General features: G+C 43.0%; 1 protein-coding gene across 2 annotated transcripts in view; it reads left to right on the forward strand.

Moving 5' to 3' along the window:
- Positions 1-26,854, forward strand: part of RERG (RAS like estrogen regulated growth inhibitor) — a 161,216-nt gene that overhangs the window by 98,687 nt on the left and 35,675 nt on the right. For both annotated transcript variants that reach the window (XM_075603036.1, XM_075603034.1), the window contains exon 3: positions 18,891-18,947. In XM_075603036.1, coding sequence (XP_075459151.1) covers positions 18,891-18,947 — 57 coding nt within the window. The remainder of the gene's footprint in view (positions 1-18,890; positions 18,948-26,854) is intronic.

Here is a 26,854-nt window from a genome sequence, read left to right on the forward strand (position 1 = left end):
TAAGGGGTGAAGTTAGGGGTATTAGGGTAAGGAGAGAGGGTAGGGGTATTAGGGAAAGGGGTATTAGGGTGAGGTTAGGGGTAGTAGGGTAAGGGGTGAGGTTAGGGGTAGTAGGGTAAGGGGGTGAAGTTAGCGGTAGTAGGGTAAGGGATGAGGTTAGGGGTAATAGGGTAAGGGGTGAGGTTAGGGGGTTATTGTACCTTTGCAGCCAAACCTCCAGCGGCTAAATGTCCTAGAACAAGCTTATGGTTCAGTAACGAATCTGGTCGCGCTTCCCTCTTGTACCGATCTCCCCACTGCGGTAACAATTTAAGCTTCAGATGTTTCTACTTTAAACATGTTTGTAACTGTAACTTGTAATGTTGGGAACTTTGTTTCATGCCCAGGACAAAGAGAGGCGATTCTCGGTGTATTTTTACTGGCAAACTGTTTGATCAAATAAAGAAATACTTTTCACAGAGGCGATCTCTCTATAAATGGCGCTCTCTTACAGCTCTACAAAAATAACCTTTTCAACCATTGGCAAGTCATCCTTTAATTCATACAACCACTCGAGAATCGTTAATCATTTGCTGATGATTACAATGTGACCACCTGTCAATTAGCCCACTTCTCATCTGCTGCAAAGGGACGTAGCAATCAGTTTGCTGAAGCAGATCTGTATTGTGACGGCACTATTGTTTGTAAACCATTATTGGTACAATGGGTTTTTTCTTCATCTTTTTTTTTAATAAAGTCACATATTTTTCAAAGTAATTAGCTTGTCTGGAACAAAGCAACGAAAGTACAATGATAAATAATAGGGTAATTGGAATAAAACGTAACGTTACCAGTTACAAAACAGAGTATTTTGCCAACATTGTTCAAACTACAAGTGAAAAGACCATTTATGTTAATTAACCTCCTATTTTTGTCTAATTAGATAACATAGAGGTTGTTTATTCTGTATTCTGTTGGATTAAGGAATTTCCATTTACTTCAGTCTTCATATAGCAGGTATTAAAGCACTTTTTTTTTCTCATTAATACTTCATGTTTCGCAGTACTCTGATCGGAAACAGACACCGTGTTGACACATCATGCATTAATTAAATCAGGAGTTCATTTAAGTTGGGAACAGTATTGTGTATTCTTCAAATTTGGAGAGGAACTATATTGTGTAAAGGAGTGTCTGGTATATAATCATGCACGTCTGCTGCCAGCAGTATATATGTATTTCTATAGAAAATCCCATAACATTATGGGTAGTAGGGCGCTCTTAACATACATATGCCATTTTAACTAAACATCTTAAGCTGCGGACATAGTAAGTTCTCCTGTGCAGAGGCGCGCGAAGGCTGAGGGAAAGCGGGTGCTTTACCTGGCCATCCGTGGGCGTGTCTAGGGGCGTGCCAGTGATGTCACGGAGCTGGTTCGCCCTCATTGGGCGAAACGCTCACATGACTGGCCTGTCACGCCAATAAATCAGTTTAACTGATTTCTTGCGCAATGCGTGCCCCCTCCCACTTCCGCACGCCACATGGACACGAACACTGCCTTAAGGCAGTCTGTTCGCCGCGTCCGCACGGTCTGCGGCACCAGGCCCGAGGCCTTATTCATTTAAAATTCCTCTGTTTGCAAGGACTTGGAGAGACTGGAAACCTAGGCATGTGAATGGCAGCTGAGGTTTAATACAGATAAATGTAAGGTAATGCATTTGCGAAGCAAGAATAAACAGGCGACTTACAAATTAAAAGGGGGGAAAGGAGGTTAATCCTTGATGGAGAAGGATTTAGGAGTGCTTGTAGGCAGCAGGATAAGCAATAGTGCCCAAAGTCATACAGTAGCTGCAAAAAGGCAAACAAGATCTTATCTTGCATTAAATGGGGAATGGATGGAAGGGAAGTAAGCATAATTATGCCACTGTATAAAGCATTGCTAAGACTACACCTTGAACATGAAGTTGTCACAGGGGAAACTCCTGTAGTGGGTAGGACCTCGGTGGCCGGAACAGCAGGAGCAGGCCAGGATAGTTGAGGTCAGAGGCTGAGGCAGGCAGCAAGCAGGATCGTCTGGGTCACAGGTAGGGTTCGGTGGCAGGCATCAAGCAGGATAGTCGGGGTCCAGGCAGGGGTCGCCAACAGGAAAGCAAGAGCAGGGCAGGGGAGCAGGAACTGAAACTAGGGAGCAGGGACTGAGACAAGGGAGCAGGGAAGAAATGGGGACAAGCCAGAACACTAGCAAGGGCCTGTAATAAGTACCGGACTAAATACAGAACAGAACAGGACAGAAGCAGAAGCATGGGCAAGGGAGTCTGGACACAAAAGAAAGGCAAGGGAGGAAGAGGAAACAGGAAACTATAAGGACAGAGGACAGGAGCAACAAGGAGACAAACAGACAGAGGAACCCCAGAGCAGACCAAAAACAACAGCACACCCGATGAACAGAGAAAGGAATTGTGGCTGGGAACAGGATGTCTAGGAAGACTCTGACACTTCTCCCCCCTCTCAGGAGCATTCTCTGGATGATCCTTCAGGTTCTTCAGGGAGACCTTGGTCAAAGGCAGACTCTGGGTGACCCACTTCTGCTGGTTTGACGGGCAAAGTACTTATCCCCACAGAGACGGCAAAGGAACCAGCAATCGGTCCATCAAGCTCTTCATAACAATTAGTGAGTGCATTGAGTTCACTTTCCGTGGTCTCCTTTTGTCACCAACATATTTCTTTTAGCTTTGGAATCTCTTTCTCCAAATTCATCTTTTCAGACTCCAATTTAGCATGAAGTGTCTGTTCCTTGTAACCCTTGCTCAGGTCTTGCAAAGCCTCTGCCAGCTTGCTTTTGAATTCTGTCTGATGTCTGGAATCCGTTTCTACTGTTCTAGTCTTTTTTAGGTTTTCTAATTTTTTATTTATTTGCGTTAGAAAATAGGGGTTTAAGAGGGGATATGATAACTATATACACATACATTGAGGGTCAAAACAAGGAGCTTTTAAAATAAATATTTATCCCAAGGGCAGTACAAACGACAAGTGGTCATCCCTTAAGGTTGGCGGAAAGGAGATTTCTCTAAAAGCAAAGGAAAGGTTTCTTCACAGTAAGGGCAGTTAAAATGCGCAATTCATTACCCATGGAGACTGTGATGGCAGATACAATAGATATCTTCAAAAAAAGGTTGGATATCTTTTTAGAAAAGAAAGGTATACAGGGATATATCAAATAAGTAAACAGGGGAAGGATGTTGATCAAGGCAGAATAAATCTGATTGCCAATATTTGGAGTCAGGAAGGAATTTATTTCACGCTTATGAGACACCATTGGATAATGTGTCACTGGGATTTTTTTATTTGCCATACTTTGGATCAAAATACTGTAAATACAAATATAGGATAAGTATCTGTTGTCTAAATCTTAGCATAGGTTGAACTTGATGGACATATGTCTTTTTTTCTACCTCATCTACTATGTAACTATGTAACTATGTAACTATATGTTTCAAAGGTAAAGGAAAGTTATGAGATGAAAAAACATGGCGCTGTGCATTATGGTCAAACATCTCCACTTTGGTCTCGTCTGTCCAAAGGACATTGTTCCAGAAGTCTTGTGGTTTGTTTAGATGCAACTTTGCAAACCTAAGCCATGCTGTCATGTTCTTTTTAGAGAGAAGAGGCTTTCTCCTGGCAACCCTTCCAAACAAACCATACTTGTTCAGTATTTTTTTAATTGTACTGTCATGAACTTTAAAATTTAACATGCTAACTGAGGCCTGTAGAGTCTGAGATGTAACTCTTGTTTTTTTTTGCAATTTCTCTGAGCATTGCACGGTCTGACCTTGGGGTGAATTTGCTGGGACGTCCACTCCTGGGAAGATTGGCAACTGTCTTGAATGTTTTCCACTTTTGAATAATCTTTCTCACTGTAGAATGATGGACTTTAATTTTTTTGGAAATGGCCTAATAACCCTTCCCAGATTGATGGACAGTAACAATTGCTTCTCTAAGGTCATTGCTGATGTCTTTCCAACTTCCACACATACATATATGTATATACACACTTACACACACACATGTATATACATACACACACACACACACACACATATATGTATATACACCATACATACACACACCCATATATGTATATACACACATATTTACATACACACACACACACACACACACACACACACACACACCTACACACACACACACGTATATACACACATATACATACAAACACACACACATATACAGTTAGGTCTGGAAATAATTGGACACTGACACAATTTTCATAATTTTGGCTCTGTAAGCCACCACAATGGATTTGAAATGAAACAACCAAGATGCAATAGAAGTGCAGACTTTCAGCTTTAATTCAAGGGGTTGAACAAAAATATCGTATGAAATGTTTAGGAATTGTAACCATTTTCATACACGGTCCCCTTATTTCAGGGGCTCAAATGTAATTGGACAAATTAACACAATCATAAATAAAATGTTCATTTTTAATACTTTGTCGAGATTCCTTTGCAGGCAATGACTGCTTGAAGTCTGGAACGCATGGACATCACCAAACGCTGGGTTTCCTCCTTTGTGATGCTTTGCCAGGCCTCTACTGCAGCTGTCTTCAGTTGTTGTTTGTTCGTGGGTCTTTCTGCCTTAAGTTTTGTCTTCAGCAAGTGAAATGCATGATCGATCGGGTTGAGATCAGATGATTGACAATGTCATTGCAGAATATTCCACTTCTTTGCCTTAAAAAACTCCTGTGTTGCTTTCGCAGTATGTTTTGGGTCATTGCCCATCTGTAAAGTGAAGCGCTGTCCAATCAACTTCGCTGAATTTGGCTGAATGTGAGCAGACAATATATCCCTATACACTTCAGAATTAATCTGGCTGCTTCTGTCTTCTGTCACATCATCAATAAATAATAGTGACCCAGTGCCATTGTAAGCCATGAATGCCCATGCCATCACACTGCCTCCACTGTGTTTTACAGATGATGTGGTATGATTTGGATCATGAGCCGTTCCATGACTTCTCCATACTTTTTTCTTCCCATCATTCTGGTACAGGTTGATCTTAGTTTCACCTGTCCAAAGAATGCTGTTCCAGAACTAGGCTGTCTTTTTTAGATATTGTTTGGCAAAGTCTAATCTGGCCTTTCTGTTCTTGAGGCTTATGAATGGTTTGCACCTTGTGGTGAACCCTCTGTATTTTCTCTTGTGATGTCTTCTCTTTATGGTAGACTTGGATAATGATATGCCTACCTCCTGGAGAGTGTTCTTCACTTGGCTGGATGTTGTGAAGGGGTTTTTCTTTACCATGGAAAGGATCCTACGATCATCAACCAATGTTGTCTTCCGTGGACGTCCAGGCCTTTTTGTGTTGCAGAGCTCACCAGTGAGTTCTTTTTTTTTCTCAGAATGTACCAAGCTGTTGATTTGGCCACTCCTAATGTTCCTGCTATCTCTCTGATGGGTTTTCTTTTTTTTCTGCGGCCTAAGGATGCCCTGTTTCACTTGCATTGAGAGCTCTTTTGACCGCATGTTTTGGGTTCACAGCAACAGCTTCCAAATGCGAATGCCACACCTGGAATCAACTCCAGACCTTTTACCTGCTTAATTGATGATGAAATAATGAAGGAATAGCCCACACCTGTCCATGAAACAGCTTTTGAGTCAATTGTCCAATTACTTTTGGTCCCTTGAAAAAGATGGGGCTACATATTAAAGAGATGTAATTCCTAAACCCTTCCTCCAATTTGGATCTGAATACCCTCAAATTAAAGCTGATAGACTGCACTTTAAGCCCATATTCATTATTTAACTGTAACTTAAATTTATTTTGGTACACAGCCGAAATAACAAAACTTGTATCAGTGTCCAATTATTTCCGGACCTAACTGTATATGTATATACACACATATACACACACATATGTATGTACACACATATACATACACACACACATATGTATATATACACACATATACATACACACATATATGTATATATACACACATATACACACACACACACACACATACACACACACACACACACACACACACACACACACACACACACACACACACACACACACACACACACACACACACACACACACACACACACACACACACACACACATTTAAAATGGTTAACTAGCCCCTTGAGTCCCAGTGAGCTACCACAGACTTTTTAAGGAAAGCCTAGAAAGCCACATTGGCACTCAAGGGATACATTTAATAAGGTCGCTTACACCATTCGTGTGTACCACGGTACCCTTCCTTGCCTCCTCCCTGACAGTGGACCCGTCATGTGGGGGGGTTAAGTGAGCTGTGCCGGCCATGTTGTGGTTGGCACAGTCACTTACATATGGACTATGTGTGAAGCAGCGGCCATCTTGAGGTTGGCGCTGCGAGAGGAGGAGGTCCTGTCTTTCAGGATATCCTCCGCGGACTGGAGACAGTGTGGCAGTCTTAAGGGAGTCGGCGAAGGGAGAGGTAGTGTTCGGGGAGCAAATCAAGCCAAGTGGTCTAGGCCAGGCCCGTTCCCTGTAGGCCCCAGGTAGTTTCCCCTACACAGTAGCGGATGAATTGAGGGGCCGGCCCATAGTAAGGGATTTGCCCCCTTATTATACAGACGACTTTGCGGAACTGACGAAGACACAGCTGAAGATTCCCCAGGCCTGGTGGAATCGATTCCGCAGTACTACCGGACGTAAGGCGGGAAGGGGATTGTGTTGGAGGCCCTGCATCATGGGACCACGTTTGCTGCCTGACTACAAATTCCCTGGTTTACCTGAGTAAGCCAGGAAGTGCACCAATACCAAACCGGGAGGGTAGCGCTGCCCGCACATACTATAGCGCCGACGAGTATTCTATAACAAATCTGGGGCAATCACCAACAAGACCCAGGTACATGCTGGGTACATGCTGGTTACATGCTGGGTACATGCTGCAACATTTCAGTGACATTTCTGCAGAGACTAATGGCCCATCAGATTAACAGCGGGGGTCCCTGGCAGTCCCATTCAAACTGAACAGGACTGCCACTGACCCCTGCTGTGTTAATCCGATGGGCCATTAGTCTCTGCAGAAATGTCACTGAAATGTTGCAGCATGTACCCAGCATGTACCCAGCATGTACCTGGGTCTTGTTGGTGATAGCCCTAGGTTTTCCAAGGCAAGTTTTAGAATACTCGTCGGCGCACCTGTATATATCTGGAATGGATTGTTCTGCTGGACATCGGGTTCTAGGTGCCCAGGGCACCCTCCGAACTTTGGGGGGCAATTACTGTCACTGTTACCTGCTGGTTGTTATTGTGTATATGTTGTAATACAGGAGAGGCTATGGGACCATAGTAAATAGTGTTGCATATACTTTGTGTGGATTGTGTTTATTGGATTTATGCCAGTTCCCGTGAGGGGCTATCCCGCCAACTCAGGGATCTTCATGGATGGAGGTGCTACACCCACCACTCCAGGCTTCCCAAGCGGAGGCTTAGGCCTCTTGTGAGCCTAACAGGTGGCACCATAACACCCGTAACACGCATATCTCCCTGAGGAGGAGGGAAGTTGTTACACATGTATAGGGCCACCTTCATCTGCAGGTCACGGCCCCCATCCAGAACTAATACCTGGAAGAGCTGGTGCCGAACCACTAAAAAAACATTCAAATAAAATGTATCTAAGGCCAATGGTCCAATAGTAAAAGAAATAAGATTAAGTGAAAATGTGTACAGTAAATTCAGGCCCAATTGCTCAATTATAAATCCATAGAGCTTACAATAGGCAGGGTTAAGTAAAACATCTATTTATTTAGGGTGTTCCTTGATAGCCAATGTGGTTATCTGGGCCCCTGTTAAGGGCCTAAGTAGCCACAGTGACAATCAATGGATTAAAATGTAAGTTTTTATATAGTGTATGTTTGTCTATTTTAATTTCTTTGTCATGCATTTAATGTTGTGTCTTATATGGCCAAAAGCCCTATTAGTCACATCTGGCTAATCTGCCTACTTGCCATTACTGTTGGAGGGTGGGGTTGTTTTGTTGGGGGGCTGGAGGGGGGGTGATTATGAGGGTAGGTGCCCTGGGGATGGCGGTTAGGCTGGGTGATTTCCGGGAGCGGTGATTATGGCGTCACAACGTCACGTGGCATCGCGATGCTGTGTTGCCATGACAACTTGATGCTGCATGCTGCCCCGATTTCACATGACGCTGCAGGAAATGCCTCATTAGACAAGATAAGAGGCCCCACAAATGCCCCTGCACCGAGCCCTGCAAAACTCCCAGCCAGCCCTGATGCCCTACAATGGGTAGTAGGGTAGTTAGGGTGTACTTATTAACTCATTAGTTACCTTAGTGGTCATGAAGGCATCAGGGTCACTATGGCTGCAAAGGGGTTCATTTAAAAAAATGACATTGGGAAGAAAGATGCCTGGTATATATTGCATTGCATCTTCCTGATCCTACAGCCAACGCCAGCAAGTTAGCGCTGGGATAGCACTTATCCTGGTATTAGCTGGGTAACGCTGCATTAGCCATAAGCAAATGAACGGAATAACGGACGTTCGTTTTGCAGGAAAAATTATTTGAGGAAACCCATTAAACTTCGAAAAAATAACGTCCATTCCCGATTTCAGGAACATCACATTATTAGCGCAAAACCGATGGACATCTGTGGTTCTACCCCCATATTTGCTGACAAAAGATGTGTATTTGGTATTTGCAGAGGAATTAGCCGTTTGTTTCCATCATGAGACATTAACAAGTGACAGCTTCAAATACTGTGCATACCCAGTTATACTGTACACTGCCACTCAGCTTTATAAAAATGTTACATTTACTAATACCATATGTTCTCATTTAGTTGAAAAGGAAATTGATTTCTTACTAAGAATCCTATTATTGTCACTGGCACTAACATTGTGTTGTTTTTTGCACATAGAAGGTCATGTGAAACCTTATTATTTGTAATATCTTTGCAGGAAATATAGAACAGCTAAAGGTTATTCTCATTATTGTCATTCTCTTTGGTAAAAGTTTAATCTTTTCCACTGTTCCTTCTCTAATCCCCATCGGCCATTCTACAGTATCTCGCTCTCTGATTCCCAGTGAGATACAGAGAAATATACACTGGAAATGTTTTTATTAGCTTGGCCAAGACAACTTTGGCAAGAGTTATTGCTCTTTAACATTGATTTACTGTAGTCCAGGGGGGCTCAACTTCAGTCCTCAAGACCCCCCCAACAAGTCAGATTTTCACGTACAGGTGACTCAATCCGTCCCTAATTCAGCACAATAAAGCACCGTAGTATTTGTGGGACAGCGGACTCAGGGAAAAAAGCATCAACAACTCACTGGGTAAGTGAAAAAATAAAAAAAGTGAATTAACTACATATTATAAAACATAATAAATACAAAACAAAAATCTCCTCCCACGCGTTTCACGCTATGAGCGCTTTCTCAAGGAGTATACTGGGGTAGGAACAAAGGTTGATTATATAGCGCCTCCTTTTAAAACAGAAATATCTGATTGGAATCAGGTACAGTATAATAATAAATAAATGGCACAGACATATAGTTAGTACTTGTTTGATTTAAGACATTTGATACTAGAATTATGAGTAGTGGTCCACATATATATGATGTCATATAATGAATATAATTTGTATTGGACATAGAGCCTCATGCAGAGAGCATAGAATTTTAAAAGTGGCGAATTTCATAAAAAGTAGCTTTTGTGGAGAGTTTTATTCTCCATATGCAGAAAAGTGCGAATTCTGCTATGTTTAACATGGATGCGTGTGGCGAGTTTAAATTGGCGAGATGCGCGCTTCAGAAACGTGTAAAAACAAATTCGCGCCTTTTTTTCCCCTTTACTATAGGCGGCGAGCGCCATCTTGCCATCTTTTCCTGGCGCGGCAAAAATGCGAGAATCGCGCCATTTTTTGGCGCGAACAGCCGCTACTTGCCTCTCTGCATTCGGAGAGTTTTAAAAATGGCGAGATGGAGGTTCTCGCCAGCCGCGAGGTGAATTTTAGCAATTGAAAAAACAAAATGGCGCGTTTTTCGGAACTCGACCATTTTCTGCCGGTTTCTGCGTGAAATTGTACAAAAAATGGCGAATTTCGAAATAACGATGCTCTCTGCATAAGGCCCTTAGTCTGGTAAATATTACTAAGCATATAAAGCTGTGTTAACCAGAAATGGATAGTATTAAAGATTCAGTCCAATATCAATAAACAATGATGTGGTTCGCGGCATCAAAATATCATAACTCAATAATGTATATCATATCAACAGTACTGTAACCAAGATGTTAACCATACAGGTAAAGATTCTTGAATCCATAGTAAAAGGACACATAAAAAGAGAGATACATTTAGCAAGATCACCAAAAAACCCCAATTGAAAGAAGTAACAAATGTAACAATGTACTTATTGAAAAGGCTTGAACCTTTTATGACCAATGAAGGTTTCATGAAAAATATAACAAGATGTCAGCCAGAAGAAAGATTCCCATCGAATACTATATTAAAGCAATGCAGCTATATTTTTGACTCGTGAACAAAGTCAACAAGTAAATGGGTGTTTTTATCCAAATCAAGCCGTGTTTCACTAGAATTATAGACTACACATGTATGTTTAATGTATGTTTTAGGGTTCAGGCCAGATCATTGAGAGACTAAATATAGGCAAAAGTGAATTGATTGGAACATTACATAATAAGACATATAGTTTTGATCCTATGTCAAAATATATATCATACATAATTATTCAAAAACCAATTCAATAATCAGTAGATACGACAGAATTATATCCCTTTTCCATGGCTATCAATAAATCATTTGCCACACAGACCAGGGGCAACTCCCTTGTTCCATTACCAGCTCTAAAGCTAGACAGTGTGGGGTCGAAGAAGCTGGCCCTTTCCAGATAATCTTCCAACTGGGGCAAAACAACCCTCTCCAACACTTTCCCTACCAGGGGAAGGTTTGAGATTAGATGATAGTTAGCGAGAACATCAACGTCAACACCCACTTTCTTCAACAGTGGATGAACAAGCACCTTTTTCAAGGCCACTGGCAATGCCCCTGCTGAGAGGGATCTGTTGATGATCTCCACCAATCACAGAGCCACTGCAACAAAGGTCTCTTCAGGAGCCATGATGGACAGCGATCCAAGTCACAAGTAGTCCAGTTCATCGCAGCCACAATTGAGACGAAATCCAGGATTTAAATGATGCTGAACTCTTCTGACAAGCTCTGCCTTGGGGTTGGAGCGGATCATGGGATCCACCGAAGGATGAATAGCGGCATGTATCCGGAGCAATCTTATTGTCGAAGAATCGATTACATTTACCATCTAAATCCTCATTTGGACAAACCTTGATGGAGGAGCAGGCTGGATAAACCAGGCAGCTCTCCATCCTGAAGAGATCCGCTGAAAAACTCTTGTGGAGTTGGTCCTCAAGGCGACGTATGATTTCTTCATCCTGAAGACTGCACTTATACCCCCATTGACCTTTCAAGGCTGTCCGGTCAACATCCTGACAGGAACTCAACCAATGGTGCACTTTCCTTCAGCGAGCCTGACGCAGGTACTAGATATCACAAGAATACCACAACGCACTTATGTATCTCCGAGCAGACATTCTCCAAAGAGCGGCCACTTCATCCATGGCTGCACACAGAACAAAGTTGTATTTCTCGATGCAGACAGAGACATAGTCGTCTGGAAAAAGTGAGGATAAATGGGCCCCAAGGGTAGCCCTAAACTTAATGGGCTCCAGCAGCCAGCTAGGTCGTATTTAAGCTGTCGGGGCAACCACTCCATTTACACTGGCGACACACTTTATTCGAGCTCGGCTAGTCCCACGAATTCGGGTATACCCGGGTGTATTGAGGTTTGTGACTGTTTTCTGCCCGAGTGCATTGAGGTATTTTCCAAGCAGGGATTGAAGCATTTTATTCCCGCTGGCTGCAATACTGCACAGTATATATATATATATACTGCATTACAATTCATGAATTTATGCCATCTGGTAGACACGCGAAGCATTGCAGCCTATTAAATCCTAATCATTATCATTTAACAGATCAGCCGCCCATCAGCCAGGCATGAACCCAGGCTGGGAAGGCAAACGCAACGGGGCTTGTCAGAGGTGAGGAGCGGCGCATTCCAGGTATCTGCCAGGTACATACTGGGTATTTGCTCGAATAAAGTGTGTCGGTGCAGTAAGAGGTGGTGGAGCACTACGAAACTAAGCCGGAATCCCCCTATGATCTGTCCATAGGGGTACCCCCTGTACGAACATCAAATCAAGTGTATGATCGCTCATGTATTGGGCCATGCACAGATTGACTATATCCCATAGTTCCCATAGTATCTAAAAGATCCATAGCATTGTCTGTGTCATCAACCCACATATTGAGGTTCCCTAGCACCACAGTGCGAGGCAACTCCAGTAATGTGGGGTGACCACATCCAACACGAGACACACAATCACTCCCATGTCCAGGTGGCATATACAGTACACCAGGGTGAAATACAAAGCTTGATATTCATGCATGGCAGAACGAATGGTCATATACTCAAAAGACTTGACCCTTGCCCCAAGATGGGAGGTGCAGATAAGATTAGATTGAAATATCATGGCTACTCCTCCCCCTTCTCCTTACCCTCTCTAGGAAACTTGGAACACAGAGTACCAATCAGGGACATCCAAATGTCAATCCCAGCAGTTAGCCTGGTCTCTGTGATAAATACTAGATGTGACTGACCCAAGACAAACCATCGTCTCATGCACCAACGGGGCGTAGTGCACAACTGACCTAGCATTTATAATTGTGACGAGAAAGATATGAAGGTGCTCCTAAATATGTGAAAACCCTAAGGTCTATGACTTAGATATTCAAGTGTGTATACAGTGTGAAAAACTAAATGCATCTCTACTGGATAACCCAAATAAAGATACTTACCAAATCCTTTCCGGAGTCCAGGTAAAAGCTGTGAGCAAACAAGAGGACCCCGCTCTGGGTATCAGGCTTATAAATGCAAGTTAAGGAAAATAGGGGTGCACATTGATACAGGTGAATAACCGTGAATAAAACATGATAATTTCAAGGAAAAAATAAATAGTGCAAGTGTCAAAATAGTATAAAAAAAAGGGCAAACAGATACTAAATGCAAACACAGAAATTGGCTGGGTGCCTGGAATTCTCCCTCAGATGTTCTCTGTATATCCAGCTCAGGCACGAACCCCCCTCCGAGGAGAGACAAACATACCATGGTGCAGACGGCATAAACACAGATTTAATAGGCACTAAAATAGGCACATACAGTACAATGACACAGATAAAAGCGCTGAACTAATACAAAAGTTATATTTTTACTCTTACAGCACGATCCGGACGAGGAACAAGCGGAGCACTAGTAGAACAAGTGAAAAGGGGCTACGAACCTGATATAATTAAAATGTCCTTTATTGATCCAGCGACCTCAGAGGAAAAATATATGTACAGCTCGGACGCGTTTCGCGTAACAGCACAAGATAATGTAATATCAAAGGGTTTAGCATTCGCTCCTACTATCGGTCCAAATAATTGTAATTTATTTATTGATGCTAATATATTTTTAAGGACCTGACCATTAAAATATATTTTTTTCCCTAGGAATATGTAGAATAGAATGTTAGAAACTTCTGAGAAATAATCTTTTTCTCCTATTGCAGACAACAATTTTCATCATCAATTTATTTTTCTCTAAATTTAAGTTTGAGCCACTACAATTGCTCGATATTAAAAAAAAATGCGAGTTTGAGCATTCCTTGACCTCCCGCATGGTTTGTCTGTGCGGGAGTGCTACCGATCGGGAAGAAGCACTTATTATCAGGTTATCGAAGCTTGCTGAATAGCTACACTTGCAAACTCGTTCGAGAAGCCTAAAATTCTCTAAGTCATTTGTCGATGCTACTAGAATAGGCCCCAATGTTTTACTTCCTGTTAAAACATTTTATAGATAAATAATTACTCAGTGGCTCTCCAGAAACTCATAGTTTGAACTGTCTATGTAACATATTCCTGGCAGCCCTCACATCTGGGTCATGACACGTCACATTACGTCATGACAGAAGAAGGAATGGGGGATCTCTGTTGTGCTAGAAGCTTCCAGTACTTGTGCTACACAGAATATTGTGCAGGACGGACCATTTGGTCTGACCCAGTGTTGGCAGCTCTTACTGTATGCTCTTAAATTGTAAACTTCTCTACTCATTATACCAGATGGTACCAGTGTAATACCTGTGTATTGTACATTATTTCATCCTCCTTACACATTGTATGGGTCTGCCGAATATTATGTATTTGTAAAATATAGACAATGGGTAACATCATTTTATACAGAGCTTAAAATCTGAATTTTTTTTTTTTAAACGGATAAAAAGTCAAAGCTTCACTGAAGTTTCCTGGGCTAATATTATAGAATTTTGGTTTCACATTTTCTCAGAATATTGTTTTCAAAATGTTCTAAATACAGTATGTAGAATTAAGTAAAACTGCACTGATATTTGTATTGGTGGATTCACAGCCAAACTATTCAGCAGAATAAAGGCTTTGGCTGTGTCTGTGTGTTACTATATAACTTTAAAAGGAAGTTTTGCAAAAGATTTAATTGATCAAAACCGCATTAGCATTAGTTTAGTATTTTCTAAATGAACTTTAGATGTACTTGTGCTCCTATTGTGGTTATTCTTTAAAACAACAATGACTTTGGAAAGAGTACATATTCATGACTCATAAGAGTTAAATGATGTGCAGAACCCCAGGACGAGTACAGTGTTAGAAAGAGAGCAAGCTTACAGTATGCTGTGTGCGCCAGCATTACCTTATATGACTTGTCGGAGACTTGCTGCCTCATTGATTACAGTCCAAATCCCAACCTCAAAATGTAATAAATAAGTTGAATATTTCAAAGTAAATAAACATAATTATGATGCCATTTAATTAACATTATTACTTTGAACAAGCTGCAATAATGATTGCCCAGTTTATAATAGAGTATTATATACAGAAAACGAGATTTTGGAGCTAAATTGATGAAAGAGAGACATTTTAATCTTGTGTCTCTTGACTTTAATGTATTAGCTCACTGTGCTTCACATTTGTCCCTAATCTAGGAAACATGCAAATAAATGCACAAAGCAGTGCACTGCCCAGGGACACAGGTGTAGAAAAATGAAAAAAGTAATTTATTGTTGGCCAGACATGAGAAACAGGGAGGTAAATACCCTCCAACGCGTTTCACACAAGATGCCTTATCAAGGAGTATAGTACAGCACACCAAGGGACCTTTTTATACACTGCAATAATTACTACAATTTTGCGCCAAACAACGCATGTTTATGACGTAATTATTGCGTCTCTGCATATCTCTATGGGCATATACCTTTGTGGATGTCTGGGAGTTCCTTCCTAGCGACGCCCCTAGATGACGTCACAACCAATCACTCCCGAGGCTGCCGGCTAGCGGAGGAGAGACCCCCCCCCTTCCCTACGCGCTGACAATGCGTCCTACACCCTGCCTGCTGAGGTAGGGGCGGTGCAAACCCCCAGCAGCCAGACCTCATCGGGGTGTTGCCCAGGAAACCCCACAGACGCTAATATCAAACCTCTATAAGGGGTAAGGTAAACGAGTGAACTCGCTCCTCCCCCTTGCAATGTCCACATAATGCACAATAACATATTAATGCAAAGGCAGCTCATGGTGTACTTCCGATCCCTCTAGTGTCCAGGAAAGACAGCCATACACTAAACACAAAGACAGAGCTGTATAACTACCATGGAGTAACGCCCAATCCTGTTTATATTATTACCCTATCAACTTTGGATAGATAGGCACGAGAGAACCTTGCATGCCCAGCTCTGAGCATGATACTAACAAACATAAACATTAAAAACAATATATAAAAATAATTCAAAAGCTAATAAAAATTATTTCATATGTTTCTTTTTTATAGATGTCCCATCATTACCTCCTGTTGTCATCAGACATTTTAGGTGCAGGATATTAATAAATACTAATGTATTCATATGATTATTGTTCTCCAATTAAGGGTTAATTCAATAGTGTTCAATAGGGGGGGGGGGTTGTGTGAAACGCGTTGGAGGGTACTTACCTCCCTGTTTGTCAAATTACTTTTTTCTACACCTGTTTCCCTGGGCAGTGCGCTGCTTTGTGCATTTATTTGCATGTTTTCTGGACTGTTTGAAACTCTACAAGCAGCTGGACACGCCAACCTGGATTACAACAAGCTCTGGGAGTGGGTAAGCTCTTTTGATACTTCATGATTATAGATCATCTTTCCGACTACGTATTGGGGTGAGTGCTGGATTTATTATGCAGTGATTTCCAATGAGGTACAGCGAAGTGTGTTTTTACATAGTTTGTCTGTTGCCTTCAGGATACTTATGCCTCCGGTGTGATACTACACTCACCTAGTAGTTTACCCACTCCGCAATTGAGATATATGTGTTATTCCTATTATTGATGATTATAAAAGAATACAATATTTTTCTGGACTGTTAGAGTACCCATTATCTTCATATATTGAACGGTCCCTAATCTAGGGACTGACAACAGCAATTAAGGCAGAACATACAGTACACTTGTTGTACTGGTGTTTATCACACTCTGCATTTCTTTACTCATGAACCCCTCCAAATCGTTGGAAGTGTACCAGCCCATGCTTAATAATGACTTGGGGTGCCAGGTGGCTTCTCCGAAAATAATGGTGAAAAATGCTACGCGCTCGAAAAGATGGTGGGGAGGTGTGTTATTTATAAATGATTTGACTGTTATGTAAAAAAAAATTAATTTCACTCCTAATTTGCACCATTTCATAAAAGAAATTCCAGGAGGGGTTTGGGGATTGATCGCCCTCAACGTTTTTTACGAAATAGAATATGAAATGATGCAAATTGGTGCAAACTTGGAGTAAAATTTTTCAATAAGTGACATAAATGTCAGATAATTTATAAATAACATACCTGCAGTCATACATGGCGAGCAATACTGATCTTAATGCCCCTCTCCCACTTCTTCCAAGATTATTGCAACCACCCTCATCCTCTCACCCTCCCTCATCCTCTCACCCCCCTGCCCTCATCCTCTCACCACCCCTCGTTCTCCCCTTCTCACCCCCTCATCCTCTCACCCCTCATCCTCCTCTCACACCACCCCCTCCTCCTCCTTCCTCACCACCACCTCTCTGCTCCTCCTTCACCACCCCCACCACATCATCCTCCTTCCTCACCACCCGTGCTCCTCCTTCTTCACCACCATCACCACCCCCTCCTCCTTCCTCACCACCACCCCTTCCTCACACCCACCACCACCTCCTGCTTCTTCTTCCTCATGCCCTTCTGTCAAAACAACTTACCTGTGGAGGTCCTCCTGGCAGTCACCGGAAGCTGTCACTACAGACTCAGATCACCTGTCACGGGTCTCACTCTGCACCCGGCCGCCACACTCGCGCGTCTCACTCTGCACCCGGCCGCCACACTCGCGCGTCTCACTCTGCACCTGGCCGCCACACTCGCGCGTCTCACTCTGCACCTGGCCGCCACACTCGCGCGTCTCACTCTGCACCTGGCCGCCACACTCGCGCGTCTCACTCTGCACCTGGCCGCCACACTCGCGCGTCTCACTCTGCACCTGGCCGCCACACTCGCGCGTCTCACTCTGCACCTGGCCGCCACACTCGCGCGTCTCACTCTGCACCTGGCCGCCACACTCGCGCGTCTCACTCTGCACCTGGCCGCCACACTCGCGCGTCTCACTCTGCACCTGGCCGCCACACTCGCGCGTCTCACTCTGCACCTGGCCGCCACACTCGCGCGTCTCACTCTGCACCTGGCCGCCACACTCGCGCGTCTCACTCTGCACCTGGCCCCCACACTCGCGCGTCAAACCATTACATATATTATTTTATCTTTTTTCTTTAGTCGTGTATCACACTGTTTGCTTGGATTGTTCATACAATTCCTGACTATTGTATATTCCATATACTGTATGCAATAGAGCGTGGTTTTAAAGATTAATGTAGTACCCGCGGACCGCTCCATGCCGAGTAAAAACCTATAAATACCAGTTTTGCTGTTGAAAGAAGAGCACGGTAACCATGTATCTCCCCGGAGATTTAACCGGGCCGGTTACAGTGCGTTGCCATGTCACATGCACCGTACAATTGTCTGTGTGCAACAAAAATCTCCACCACGTTTGACTTTGCACAACCTCCGGAAAGGGAGCGTCTGAGTTAAATGCAGGACACTTGTTAAATTATTTTACTACTTTTTTTTACTATTCAGATACAAAAGTATATTGCAGTAATACAAGATTAAAAGATATTGGCCCACTGCACCATATGTAATACTATAAGCGGTGCCATGTGGCCCCTTCCAGCCCCGGAGGACACATTACAGGACATCTTTCGGCACAGGAAGGTATATCCCTGCTTTGTAAATGGGGACTAAGTATGGTCATTTCTTACTTTTGTACATAACTAATAAACATGTCCTCATCATTCTAAGCCAAGGGTGCGCAAAGTTGGGGGCGCGGCGGTTGAAGAGGCCCCGCGCTCTTCCCCACGTCATTTAAATGAAATGCCGGGGGGTCGCGTGAGGCCTCTGCAATGTCTCCTACCTTGGCTTCAGCGACGTGTCGCCACGGCAGCGTGGCGTCATTTGACGTCGAGGACAAGGAAGGAGGGGGGCGCGTGCCGGTAAGGAGAGCAGGCAGGGGTGCACAGGGGGAAACGTTTGCGCACCCCTGTAATCCAAGCGATGTATTTGTATAGAACTTGATATCAATATTGGGAATAGAATTTAAATCCCACCGGTTCTTTTCTTTCAGCTCTTGTGGTGAGGTTTCTAACCAAACGGTTCATCTGGGAATACGACCCAACTTTAGGTGAGTTTTCTCGTTGCTAACATGTTTCATTGTTTATCGTGCCCTTTTAATTTTGTACAACCATTGACTATTTTTGGAAATAGATGAAAACTGTTATACTTTATATTACACCAACAAAAGAGAAAGATAAATGATCTCAGTACCAGTTTAGAGAAGTGGCAAGCAACATGACCCCTTCTATGTCAACTCTTGTACCTCAAGCCTGTGTTATATTTTAAACTATGTTATTCTTACACTGACATCACCATATACAAATATTCATTAGGAGCAGTCCAAATGTAAGAATTGATTATATTGTTATTATTTAATGCTCAGAACGTCTTTAAATGGCTATAGAATATACCAAATACTACTCACGATTGTGAGACAGACCCTAATCTCTGGGTGAAGAAAATATTCCTTATTTGAAATTGTTAGTAATTATTCTTTCTCCGGTTGTAGAAAGCAGCAGAGCCACAGTGTCTCTTGTTAAAACATAGATCTTTATTCCTCTTAAAGCTGCAGTTCAGTCAATATCCTGCATGTGGATTTTTTTTTAATAAATCAGTTCTGTAGTAAGAAAAAATACTTGTAGCATTTTCTGTTTAAAAAACAACAACTTTGAAAGACCAATTTTCTTGTATTCTATTTTAACAAGCATGCTTGTTCCTATAGCAACGATTTACATTCCCCATATTTAAAGATGTCGCCAAACTTTGCCGATCAATAGACGGAGAATGAATTGACCGGCAGCTATACAGTTCTTTAGGTAATTAGAGATTGCCCAGATGAAACTATTGAAGTAAAAAAATAAATAAAATTAAAAAAAAGACTGAACTGCAGCTTTAAAACAAGTTTCCAGACACATGCACTTGCGTTAGAAACAGTACGCTGAAAGGTCTCTGTGCTTGCGGAAGAAGGGATAATACCAATTTGAAGTAAGGTTTTTTTTTACCCCAGAGATGATGCTTTGTCTGTCTTACAATCGTGAGTAGTATTTGGTATACACCGAAATACTCGGGTTCCTACGAGTTAAACCTCACCCCCATATTACTAACTATGATTACCTGATATAGAGCATGAAGAAATTGGATCATTGCATTTTCATGTAAATGCTTATTTTTTCTTAAACATTACACCAACGTATCTTCAGATGCCAAAATAGACACTTGAATGTGTTTTTACTTTATCATCTTTCTATAGGTTACCAATTCAGTAGCAGATTACATACAAACTGTACATTTTGCTGTTTTCAAAGTTTCGTATCATCGAGCTCCAGTTAATGTGTGTTTACTGTTAGGTGTGTGCTCATAGTGTGCTCATCTTTCAGATTAGACAGAGATATTTGCTCCTATATGTATTGCTTCACAATTAAATATACCTTGATTTTTTTGTGATAGGACAGTTTGCCGTTATATCAATTGAAACTGTTTATTTCAGTGTATTCCTATAAAATATCACATTGTGCTGATACTTTTTGATGTCACATTAAAAGTGTGTTACTGGATTCAGGTAAACTTCCAACAATCAATTATACAAGTGCAGAGGTGGGGAGAAAGTAGGTATGCTACTGTCATGTGTACAGTATATAAGTATATACCTTACCACCGTAGGCTTGGGAACAGGATGAACTGTATGGATGTTTATCCTACTGTAAAGTGGTTTATTGATTAGGAAATTGGCAGCAGAATAGGAAATGTACAATTGTAGCAAATAGAGGAACCTACAGTATATGGCAGGGCGGCAAACAACTGTCCTTAAGGGCCACTAACAGGTCAGGTTTTCAGGATATCTCTGCTTCAGCACAAGTGGCACAATCAATGGCTCAGTCTACGACTGGCCAACTCCAGTTCTCAAGGGCCACCAATAGGCAAGGTTTTCAGGACTGAGCCATTGATTGAGCCACCTGTGCAGGGATATCCCTAATACGTGACCTAGTGGTGGCCCTTGCAGACTGGAGTTGGCCACTCCTGCTGGAAGTTATGGATTATTTTAGAGACCGTCAGTACAGCTACCACAAATATGTATGCAGGAAGCCTCTTAGTAACAAGTAAAACTGAAGGACAATATAAAATGAAGAGGTCTGCATCATCTTGTCACGATCTCTGAGGGTGAGTGTTGTTGTTCCGCTTCCTGGGAAGACCACTTAAGAGCTAATGTAAGTATTTGTAATTACGGACGATGAAACACTCGCTCCCTTCCGAGTGCAGCAGCTCGTTGTTATTCTAACAGAATAAATGGTCACTAAATCAGTCCTCAGCGTTTAAACATTTCTGAAAGTCAGCTGCGTAACGACGACAGAAACGTACATCGTGTCTTTTAATTAGCAACCTCTGGAATCCAAACTTTTTACGTCCCCCTAAGTGTGTTTACGGGTTGCCCTCTCTCGGATGTCAAACACACTCTGCTGGTTTATTGCAGGCGGTAACGTCTGGGCACGTACCATTACTCTGCTTATTGTAGCACAGGGAGCTATAGAGAAACATTATTCCAAGAAGAAAAACAGCATCTTTTCAAATAGTCATATTTACATTTGTCTAGTTGAATGAAACATTTAGGGACAGATTTACTAAAAGGGGGAAATGTGGATAAGAAATCACACAGCACAATAATGTAACAATATTTTCACTGTATAAAAAATATCACATGGTAATAGATGGACTAGAAAAGGCAGGACTACATATTTCTGATTACGCTCTGCTAATAAGTCCTTTAGAATACAAACCTAACATAATATAACTGTTTTTGAAGCATTATTATGTTTAGAAATACAGTGAATTTCTAAATATATGTAGCCCATCTACCCCTGCCCCTAAGTGAGATAGGGGTGGTTGTGTCTTTTCCTGCTACGCTGTGGGGTGGTGCATACCTGTTGGTAACAGGAGGGCTTTGCGCCCCGCGGTGGTGTGGGGAGAAACAGGACAGGAGGGATAGGTTACCTTGATCTCAGTAGGTGCAGCGCCTCCAGCCAGCAGGGATCCTCTGCGATTATTCATGGGATGAGCCCCTACTGACATTCCTCCATACAACAGAGACAGTTACAGACAGCATTGTCTTTTCTGATGGTTTATTGTAGGCAGCTCACATGATAGAGTAACAAGCATTCTTAATTTGCTGTAGCTTCAATGTCTCCTGTTACTCTTTCTGCTCATAGTCAGAGCCCTTACTCAGGCCTACTCCTCTTCCCTCCCATCCCCTCATGGGTTGGGAGGAAGAGACTCCTCTCTTCTTCTATAACTACATTCTTTAGACTGAACTGAACAGACTAGAACTCTCAATTTGGGAGAATGTCAGAATTTATCATCTTTGAGGAGTGTCTGTAACTCTGACTCATAGCAAGCCAGATCTGGATACTGATTGGAACACCCCCTGTAGGTGTGGGAATATCAGTATCCACCCCTCAGATTGACATCCTCAGAAGTTGCTAGGCCCGCCCTTGAATACTGATTACATTATCCAAGGCTGTAGTACACATACAGGCCTACAGAAGGAATGAACCTTTCCACTACCTGCACTAACAGGACTGACAGAGGAAAGGCCCAGGAAAAAGAAGTATCTGCCGGGTGGCTAGGCTAGGCTATATATATACACACAAGCCACTCTTCTAAAATGATAATTAATTTACTACAAAATTATTATTCAGTAGCCTTGACCCCTCGGCGACAGGCTGGCATGAGCGCCAGGGCTAGGCTTCCCCTTACCTCACCTTTCCTTGAGGCTCCTCCCCCGCCTCAGGGGGAAGTTATATCAGGCTTGGGAAATCATCCCACGCCCTGCCAGCAGAGTCTCAAGATGTCCACGCCCGGTCAGGAGATCCTGGAGAGGCCAAGGCGTGAGCCCGAGTGGCTGCAGCAGCATCTGGCAGGGATGCAGAGCGGTTCAGCAAAAGTGAGGGGTGGGAGGGACTCTGTTCCGGGTCAGGTGGAGAGGTAATGGGACGTGCAAGCATCTCCTATAGTATACTTGAATATTATGGAGGTCATACATCTAAGCACGCCGCAGATGTTATTTTGCAAACTAATCACCATGCGTGACTGTAGTGCAAATAATACAATAATCTTAGGTTTGATAACCAAGGTTCTGCATAATATTACATGTGTAAATTATATTGATTTATAGTGTATAATATATGTAGTCAGTTTGACTTTCCATGTTGATCCTGGGCAAGACCCTCAGTGTCCACCATGCCTGGTAGTGCGACAACCTGGGGAGATGCTAACACTTCCATCAATTGGTGCTCTGAAGGTCCAGCTCAGATGGTGGTCCACCTCCGGTGTGCCTTGCACCCCATCGCTTTTATAACATGTCCCCGGTGTGACCTGCGTTGCCAGTGCATTAATTTGGGCCATGACATGCCTCCATATTCTATTTTTTTTCAGCTGTGTTGTTTTTGGAGTACAGTGTCCATAGTTATTTGGAGTGGTTATCTACCACAACAATGATGAGGAGATCTAATTCCTCTGCCGTGGATGTTATGCTCCTGGGCCTTCCAGCAGCAAGGTCGTCAGCAAGAGCAGCAGAAGTAGCCATGTTGACACCTGTAGGGTCTTGCAAATATGGTTAAGGAATTTCCCTATGTTTATGTACATGTATTTGCATTTGAAAGTGCGCATGTGGGTTACGAGGCAGAAACGCATGAGTATTACTTGTACCACACGTTATATTTTCCACAATGCGCACATGTACGGTGTATTATTTGGCGTGTCTCTGCTCTACGAACATTCCCACTGCTACAGATATTGTAACAATGCTACTTTGGCTAACGGACGTTGTTTTTACATATAATTAGCTTTGGAAATACCTGTTGAAATCAGTAAAAATTACGTCTGTTACCTACTGAATTTAGGAAACATCACGTTATTTGACCTAATTTTACAGAGATTTGAGAGTCTGCCCCATAGAGAGATACCTGCGGACATACTTGAGGTTAATGAATACACAATTCCAGCAAGCTCTAACCCCAGAACCCATCACATCTCATATACAGCCGCGGCTAAACTTACTCTAAAGCTTACCGCTTTGTTTCTCTTCTTTTTTTTTTTTCCGGCCGGAATTGGCCGCGCGCCAGCCGCGTCTCACGGCCGCGCGCGGCCGGTTCTCCAATCAGCGCCTAATGGCGCAGAACAATAGAAGCGCCTGCCGCGCTGGAGAGAAAAAAAAAGCCCGCGTCTTAACGCATTTGAAAATTAACCGCGGAGGCGGCCGCCGTAGACTAAGGGCGACCGCCACTGTATATATATCATACACATTTTAAGTTATGGTGGGTGAAAAAGGTGACAAAAAACCTCCACCGTTAGCATATAGCTAATAAAGAATATCACTTGTGAGCACATTCACATCTTATTTAGACAGGTCTGCAGCCCCGCCTTTCACCATTATCACCTAGCATACAGTGCTTCCACTGCAGCAAGGGATTCTGGGAAATTACATGCGAATGAGCACACAGTGTGTCACCTTTTGCCTGAAAAAAATATATATGTGTGTGTGTGTGTGTGTGTGTGTGTGTGTGTGTGTGTGTGTGTGTGTGTGTGTGTGTGTGTGTGTGTGTGTGTGTGTCAAAAGGAGTGCTACTGAGCGTGGCCAAATGTATACAAAAGACAAAGATACCCAATGCCACATCCAATGTGACAAAATACATAGTTAAATACTTCAATGTTAGTATTCTCATGAGTAAGGGTCATTTAGTTAAACCCTTTGGCCAAAGCATTATAAGCCTGCAGCCACATCACGGCATGACCAGTGTGCAGGTCCTAACACTACCTATGAAAATTCTTGTTTACCTCTGCAGTGGAGGGAGAATGACCTCAGTGGACCTGTCCAGCATAGGAAAATGGAAAAACCTGCTACTTAAAAAGTGGGGAGGGGTGAGCTTTACCCCTGGCAGGAGGGCCCACCAACCTCCAGCCAACTGATACCAGATGAAGATTAAAATTAATGAACACAGAATCCCAGCAAACTCACCCCTCCCCACTTTTTAAGTGGCAGGTTTTTGAGAATTTTCACAGGTAGTGTTAGGACCTGCTAATGGTCATTCCGTGACGTGGCTGCATACTAGTCATTCCGTGACGTGGCTGCACGCTGGTCATGCCATGACGTGGCTGCAGGCTTATAATGCTTTGGCCAAAGGGTTTAACTAAATGACCCTTACTCATGAGAATACTAACATTGAAGTATTTAACTATGTATTTTGTCACATTGGATGTAGCATTGGGTATCTTTGTCTTTTGTTGTATACATTTGGCCACGCTCAGTAGCACGCCTTTTGTCAAATATAAATGAGGTGGTGGGTTCTGGGGTTAGGGATTGCTGGGATTGTGTGTTCATTCATTTTAATTTACAACTGGTATCAGTTGGTTGGAGGTTGGTGACCCCTCCTAAGATTCAGCTCACCTTCCCCACAGTTTTTCCATGTACCTGTGCAGGACAGGTCCACTTAGACCAGGGGTGTGCAAACGGGGGGGGGGGAGGGGTACGAGATTTTCCAGGGGGTAAGAAATCACACAGCACAATAATGTAACAATATTTTCACTGTATAAAAAATATCACATGGTAATAGATGGACTAGAAAAGGCAGGACTACATATTTCTGATTACGCTCTGCTAATAAGTCCTTTAGAATACAAACCTAACATAATATAACTGTTTTTGAAGCATTATTATGTTTAGAAATACAGTGAATTTCTAAATATATGTAGCCCATCTACCCCTGCCCCTAAGTGAGATAGGGGTGGTTGTGTCTTTTCCTGCTACGCTGTGGGGTGGTGCATACCTGTTGGTAACAGGAGGGCTTTGCGCCCCGCGGTGGTGTGGGGAGAAACAGGACAGGAGGGATAGGTTACCTTGATCTCAGTAGGTGCAGCGCCTCCAGCCAGCAGGGATCCTCTGCGATTATTCATGGGATGAGCCCCTACTGACATTCCTCCATACAACAGAGACAGTTACAGACAGCATTGTCTTTTCTGATGGTTTATTGTAGGCAGCTCACATGATAGAGTAACAAGCATTCTTAATTTGCTGTAGCTTCAATGTCTCCTGTTACTCTTTCTGCTCATAGTCAGAGCCCTTACTCAGGCCTACTCCTCTTCCCTCCCATCCCCTCATGGGTTGGGAGGAAGAGACTCCTCTCTTCTTCTATAACTACATTCTTTAGACTGAACTGAACAGACTAGAACTCTCAATTTGGGAGAATGTCAGAATTTATCATCTTTGAGGAGTGTCTGTAACTCTGACTCATAGCAAGCCAGATCTGGATACTGATTGGAACACCCCCTGTAGGTGTGGGAATATCAGTATCCACCCCTCAGATTGACATCCTCAGAAGTTGCTAGGCCCGCCCTTGAATACTGATTACATTATCCAAGGCTGTAGTACACATACAGGCCTACAGAAGGAATGAACCTTTCCACTACCTGCACTAACAGGACTGACAGAGGAAAGGCCCAGGAAAAAGAAGTATCTGCCGGGTGGCTAGGCTAGGCTATATATATACACACAAGCCACTCTTCTAAAATGATAATTAATTTACTACAAAATTATTATTCAGTAGCCTTGACCCCTCGGCGACAGGCTGGCATGAGCGCCAGGGCTAGGCTTCCCCTTACCTCACCTTTCCTTGAGGCTCCTCCCCCGCCTCAGGGGGAAGTTATATCAGGCTTGGGAAATCATCCCACGCCCTGCCAGCAGAGTCTCAAGATGTCCACGCCCGGTCAGGAGATCCTGGAGAGGCCAAGGCGTGAGCCCGAGTGGCTGCAGCAGCATCTGGCAGGGATGCAGAGCGGTTCAGCAAAAGTGAGGGGTGGGAGGGACTCTGTTCCGGGTCAGGTGGAGAGGTAATGGGACGTGCAAGCATCTCCTATAGTATACTTGAATATTATGGAGGTCATACATCTAAGCACGCCGCAGATGTTATTTTGCAAACTAATCACCAT

This window comes from Ascaphus truei, chromosome 5, assembly GCF_040206685.1.
Source record: "Ascaphus truei isolate aAscTru1 chromosome 5, aAscTru1.hap1, whole genome shotgun sequence".
Lineage (NCBI taxonomy): Eukaryota > Metazoa > Chordata > Amphibia > Anura > Ascaphidae > Ascaphus > Ascaphus truei.